Genomic DNA, 6,547 nt, shown 5'->3' with positions numbered 1-6,547 from the left:
TTTCGAAAAAGTTGTTAATACCTTTGAAGGGTCTAAAATGTAGTTTAGACCATCCGTTATACCAACCACATACCACATATGTGGTGGGTGCCACATCAGCACCACATTCCACTACCACTAACATGGGATACCTACCACTAACACACCACTCCACATCATTATTTTTATTTTTTTTAATTCAAAAATACAATAAAATTACTTTTTTTAATTCAAAAATTAAAATAAAATTACATTTTTTATAATTAAAAAGCATTCATTTTTTTAAAACTATTTTTTCATTAATCATAAAAATAAAATAACAACTTTAAACTACATTACTTAGTTAATCTAGAAAACAAACATTACATTAATAAGAAAACGAACAAATGTACATATAAAAATCTTAATCGTCGTTTATGCTATGTTGGTACAAATGTTCCGCGACATCTTCTCAAAGATTGAAACATGTTTCACTGTTATGAATTTCAACAACTCGCTCCAAAAAAGCATTCGTTTCGGGTACGAACTCCTCAATTGGAACGACAACGTCATTCGGATCATACGTGCAAATCGCTCGACCTTCATCTTCAATAATCATTTTATGCATTATAATACATGCTAGGACCATTCGTTTAATTCTTTCTTTATCCCAGAGTCGTGTAGCATATTTCACTACATGTCATGTTTGCTTAAGGACTCCAAATGCCCTCTCGATATCCTTTCTCGCCGATTTCTGTTTTTTTGTAAAAAATTTTGTTTTTTCACTTCGAGGAACCGAGTATGCCTTCATCAATGTAGAATAATCCGGGTATATCCCATCACCAAGGTAGTAACCATATTTGTAAGTGTGCCCGTTTACCGTGAACGTCATATCAGGTGCTTTGCCGGTCCAAATATCATTGAAAAGTGGAGACTGACCAAGAACATTAAGGTCGTTGTTAGACCCCGCTACTCCAAAAAAGGCATGCCATATCCACAAATCTTAAGATGCAACAGCTTCTAGGATGATAGTTGGTTCACCTATATCTCCTCGAGTGAACTGACCACGGCATGCAGTTGGACATTTTTCCCAAGCCACATGCGTACAATCTAGACTGCCAAGCATACCAGGAAATCCATGCCTCTCTTCATGAGCCGAATATAATCTCTCAATATCACGTTGAGTAGGTTTACGCAAATATTCTTCGTGAAGAACCTCATAAACACATGCAGAAAACCAATCTACACATTCAACTGCGGTCCTCTCGGATACCTTCAAGTATTCGTCAGATGCATCAAATGCTATACCGTATCCCAAATACCTAAGAGCAGCCGCACATTTTTGTATACTACTAAAACTCATTCTTCCTCTAGCGTCGGGTTTTTGTTTGAAAAAATCATAACGAAATTCTAAAGCATTACTAATACGTAAAAATATAGCCTTATTCAGACGGAAACGACGTTCGAACGAGCCGTCATTATAAAGACAATTATCGGCAAAGTAATCACGTACCAATAAGTCGTGTGCGGCTTGGCGATCACGATTGACGACCGCCCTTATACGCGCTGCATTCGAACTTTCTTCGGCGTGAACGTGTTGCACAACATTGAAGAATGTCTCGACGAATTCTACGTCGTCATCCGAGTCAAAACTTTTTAAAAATTCCATATGTATTGTGGGATCCATGTGTATGTATTTTGTGGTATAGAGAATAGAATGGGGTGTAATAGAATGTGTATGTATGTGTATGTGTTTTGGTAATAGAAGTTTATTTATAATTGAGTTTGAAAAAAAAAACGGCCAAAATAGCCGTTCAACGGCCAAAAACCAAACAACTAATGAAATGCATCGTTTGAATCCGTTGTCCCGAGCACGACTCACCACGAGCACGACCTACCACGAACCACCGGGACGGTGTGCACGTCCGTGGTTCGTGGACACCTCAACCACGAAGTGCCTCGTGGTTAGTATACCATACGGCCTTAGAAGGAAACATGTTAAAGCGCTTAGAAAAGCACAGCTTTTATGAATCCTTATAAAGTTCCAAATCGTTAAACAACGTACACTTATAGGATTCATGGAACTGTAATGACAAGTGTCATCATGTTATTTTTTAGCACTTCACCAATTTAAATTCCACTAGTATAATATCATATTTGAATGTATGTTAGCTTATATATGAAAAATAATCTCATGTGTAAATTAACGAACTGTAAAAAATTGTTTTTGTAGGTAATGAAACCTAAATAATGATGATACGAAACGTAAACGGGACCTAAATGACGACAAAGTTTAATTTTAATATTGAATATGTATAAAGCATGATTGGATTGCAAGGAAAGACGATTTGAATCTTGATTGCTACCTAGTGGAAAGGTGAGTAAATATAGATTATTTTCATTTTGCGATACATGTAACCAAACTATTATATCAAAACAAAGGTCGCGACTCATCTCTACATCGAAAGTATATGTTTTTTTAAGAACTATTTGGACAACATAAATCCATATAGTGACCTATATGAGTCTAATTATATTGGTTCCAATATTTTTTGTACCGAATCCGGACCGGACCGGATTGTCTAAAAATACGATACCCTGTTAGCCAGTTTATCCTAATCAAATAAGAAGTTCTGTCAAATAAAAATTGAGAAATTAAATTACCTCCTACCTTTTATGCTTACAATTATTTCTACTCATTAAAATTATGACAAATCACCATTCAATTTAATATATTCCTAATATAGTCTTAATGAGTTAGTTAAAAAATATGGAATGATAACACTTATCATAATCTTATTGGGTAAGAACATTTGTAGGCATAAAAAGTAGAAATCAATTTAATTTCTCATAAAAAAAAATATGAAGGAAACTTTTGACTGGTTTAACTTATTTTATTTGTTTTTTCTAGTTAATTCTTTTACTTACTCTTTTGACATTTAAAGATAATATCAAGCCTAAATCGGCCTTTTCATAAATTAATAATGATAATTCAGAGTGTATATTATTTTAACTGGAAATTGATGGGTTCTTCAAATATAATTTGTTTAGTTTTTTTGACAAAATTTTGAATAAATAAACATCTTTGGGTCATGGGCTCGAAGTACATAAAGATTGTTTTTTATGGGCCTTTGAATCCTTTTTCTTACTTTGAGTTTATTAAAATATTTAAGTTTCCTTTTTGAAATCTTATGGCTAGAAATTAAATGTAATATCTCCTCGTTTAAACTATAAACTAATGTATAAAATTTAATTATGTGGTCAAGATCAAAGTCTTGGATTTCAAATTCCTTAGTTGTGTTGAAGAAAGAAACATTAGTGCACTAAGCTTTTGAAAGGCACTACAAATAAAAGCATACAACTTAATAAATTATATTTTTAATATGATACTTTATTTGTTTTCTTCAATAAAACTGTTTGCTTTGATATTTATATTTTAACCGTAAATCATAGTTATCAGGGTTAAACTGAGGCAAGAAATAGGAATGACATTTTATTTATGTAGTATTTAATTAGCATAGCGTCTTACCGCTTTTTTCTATTAAATTATGTACACTGTTAACAGTGTAACAATTGGATAGGTGTTTTCTTATATGCATTGCCTTAAAAAGGAAAAATAAATATATAATGTTTTAATAGTAAAAAAATTAAAATAGGATTTTGTTAGCTCCGCTGTTGCAAAATTATATTCCTGATAATATCTTTTCAAATTACAAATATATTTATTGTTTTCTAAAATGCAATAAATTAGTTTTTAAGGATGAAAATAATAGTAACCTTTTGACTATTCAGAATGATCATCTAAAAGGTTTCGAGCCAAATATGAAATATTTAATAAATTTGCACAATGGGATTATATAATGGAACTTGTGAAAGCTAATAAACTCCTTATGTAATCAATCAGATGGACATTTTGTCGACGCATTTGAGTACAAAGCAGAGTTTATTATTGTATTAAAGTGAATTAGCTACTTATATTAGGTGAGCCGTCTAATCAACAGCTTAAATACTAAAAAATGGGTCCATATATGTTTCTATATCTATAGAATAAGAGGGATTGGGACATATGACTCATGTAATCATACCATCGTGCACAATTTGAATATATATACAATTAAGGTTTTCAGTCACACGGTTGGATGAAGGCGGTGTTTGTTCTTCAAATGGGGTATGATTGATTGATAATCATGTCATGTGGTTGACTTTTCAAACTCCTGCTATGAATTAAATATGATTGAGCAGAGATGTAGTTTTACGAAAATGATTGGACAAAAATTAACTTACTAAAATAAAACAATGTGACAGTAGACAGAAATCAAACTCATAACAAATAAATGAGGGGAATAGTACTTTTGATCGGCCACCTTCAATGATCCATACTAATATCGATCGATATTCTTTAACTATAATAGTAATTAGATATACTTAATTAATATTCTATGCAATATTATTGACGCGTTTTAAAATTAAATTATTCTTATAGTATGCATAGGGAATGAGTAATTAAATCCTGGGGAAGATACAAGAGGGTTCAAACTCCAATTATCCATACGACTTATCTTAGATAAAATACAAAAAACTATGTCCATATTTTATTCATCCTGACGTACCATCTAGCTTTGTAGATGATAAAATTTCAAGATGACCCAAAAAACAAGGGTTTCCATTCTAAAATGTCAACAAAGGGTATGTGTCGCTATTATTGTTCTCGTTATCAAAATCTTCCCTGGCTCCGGTGTGTATATATATATATATATATATATATATATATATATATATATATATATATATATATATATATATACAGAGAGAGAGAGAGAGAGAGAGAGAGAGAGAGAGAGAGATTGATTAAGTGAAGGAAAATTAAGGGGGAAAGACTGCCTAATGAGTAATGATCTAGGCTTTATAGCATGGTAACAAGCTTTTTTGGCACATCTTGATGGCTAATGATCAAGCTCGGACGTAAACCTATATACACAATAGTACGTAGTGGTAAAGGCATAAACTGCAAAAGATAATATTTTATGATAATATGAATTAACATGGTGATCATAAGAAGCACAAACTGGCACTCTAGGGTCAATAGAAACTAAATCAGTTCCTCATCATTCTAACAGCAAGCTCTTGAAGCTCACCCAAATCACTTGGGAAAGGTCTCTTTTTGTTATTGTAAATTTGTTGAAAAGATATATCATGGTAGTGATCCTCTCTACCTTGTCTCTCTTGCATCCCCATTCCTTCACTGTTGTGATCAATGGATTCAAGTGAACTCTCGGGCGAAAGCGAAATGTTTCCATTCATAATACTCGCGAAATTTGGATAATTCTGATACGTAGCGGTTCCTGCGGGCCATTGAGTCTCTATGTTTCTTGAATCGAAGAAACCTTGGGCCATTTGAGCCTTCATTTGCATCAGCTGTGTTTGTAAGCAAGCGACCTACCATTCAATTATCAAATTAATTAAATGAGAAGAGAACCCATCGAATAAAACGACCTCAATGATCAATCAAATACATATATGTGCATATATATATATATATATATATATATATATATATATATATATATATATATATATATATATATATATATATATATATATATATATATATATATATATATATATATATATATATATATACCTGTTGCTGCAACGCAAAGATATGCGCAACACAACCATAAACTGGATCTTTGATCCTAGCTTGAGCTTCGTATGCAATGGTGACCACCGCCTCGCAGCGATCAGCAGCAGGCACATGAAGCAGTAATTTGGAAACATTGCTTGCACCAAACACTTTATGAATGGCAGCGAACCTAGCTGGACCTTGTTCAGAACAGAAATAGGGTGCAAAGATGCAGTCTGCGGCACACTTTCGTCTTAGAAATTTGCATGCACCACAAGGGGAGCCAGTGCCAGCAGCAGTTGCCATAATGAAACTGAAAGATAGAGCTGCAGGTCTAATGGGAAGATAAGTGAACACAGAAATAGTGAAAATAAAGCGGGTCTGAAGGGGTTTTAAGGTAGGGGAAGGGAGACAAAGAAGGTGTGCCTGTAGGGTTATAAAGTGACACTCACTAAATGCTTATGCAATTTTGGGATCGATTATTTGATGGAGTACTATATAGTATCAACATCCTAAAAATAGACTTCATATATATTAGTTTTTACAAAATTTACTCGAATAAACAAACAAGGAACAAATATCCTATTTGGTCTACTCATGGAACACAAATAGTTTAAACTTCAAACAAATCATAAATTTATATATATACCTAAGTAAAGTTAGAGGGTCTCTCAGGGTTTTCATCAATAACTCGGTATATTATAGATATTTAGTTTCAATTACTTTAGGCCAATCTTAGTATTCTAACTAATGAACATGTCAAAAAAAAAAAAAAAAACTTTATATTTTATGTTACTTCCGGATTAAACATTCAATTTTATTTTGCCTGAAAAAAAAATCTTATACTTTTTCATTTTCATTGAATTGGCCCTTTTAGTCATTTTTTTATAAAAAAAAATAAAAAATATAAAGGGTTTTTCGAAAAAAAACTACAAAATTTAAAGTTTATTTGAAAGAATTTTGAAG

General features: G+C 32.3%; 2 protein-coding genes across 2 annotated transcripts; both read right to left on the bottom strand.

Annotated features, from left to right (window-relative positions):
- Nucleotides 1-961: 961 nt before the first annotated feature.
- LOC111881293 (uncharacterized) lies at nt 962-1,627 on the bottom strand. The gene has a single exon (XM_023877709.3). It carries the CDS (start codon nt 1,625-1,627, stop codon nt 962-964), a length of 666 nt encoding a protein of 221 aa, XP_023733477.3.
- A 3,340-nt stretch (nt 1,628-4,967) lies between these two features.
- LOC111881273 (LOB domain-containing protein 16) lies at nt 4,968-6,331 on the bottom strand. Its single transcript, XM_023877692.3, has 2 exons — nt 5,600-6,331; nt 4,968-5,394 (listed from the first exon to the last, which is right to left on the bottom strand). Exons 1-2 carry the CDS (start codon nt 5,885-5,887, stop codon nt 5,053-5,055), a joined length of 630 nt encoding a protein of 209 aa, XP_023733460.1. The 5' UTR covers nt 5,888-6,331; the 3' UTR covers nt 4,968-5,052.
- Between the last annotated feature and the right edge of the window lie 216 nt (nt 6,332-6,547).

The sequence above is a fragment of the Lactuca sativa genome, chromosome 9, assembly GCF_002870075.4.
Source record: "Lactuca sativa cultivar Salinas chromosome 9, Lsat_Salinas_v11, whole genome shotgun sequence".
Classification (NCBI taxonomy): Eukaryota; Viridiplantae; Streptophyta; class Magnoliopsida; order Asterales; family Asteraceae; genus Lactuca; species Lactuca sativa.
Note: the sequence above shows the minus strand (reverse complement) of the source record. Positions and strands in the feature narration are given on the sequence as shown.

What these genes read in the sequence shown, in the direction of transcription:
- LOC111881293 (XM_023877709.3), bottom strand. Translation starts at nt 1,627, where the DNA reads ATGGAATTTTTAAAAAGTTTTGACTCGGATGACGACGTAGAATTCGTC.
- LOC111881273 (XM_023877692.3), bottom strand. Translation starts at nt 5,887, where the DNA reads ATGGCAACTGCTGCTGGCACTGGCTCCCCTTGTGGTGCATGCAAATTT. An exon ending in TCTTTGCGTTGCAGCAACAG is followed by an intron (nt 5,395 to 5,599) that starts GTATATATATAT and finishes ATTGAATGGTAG; the next exon opens with GTCGCTTGCTTACAAACACA.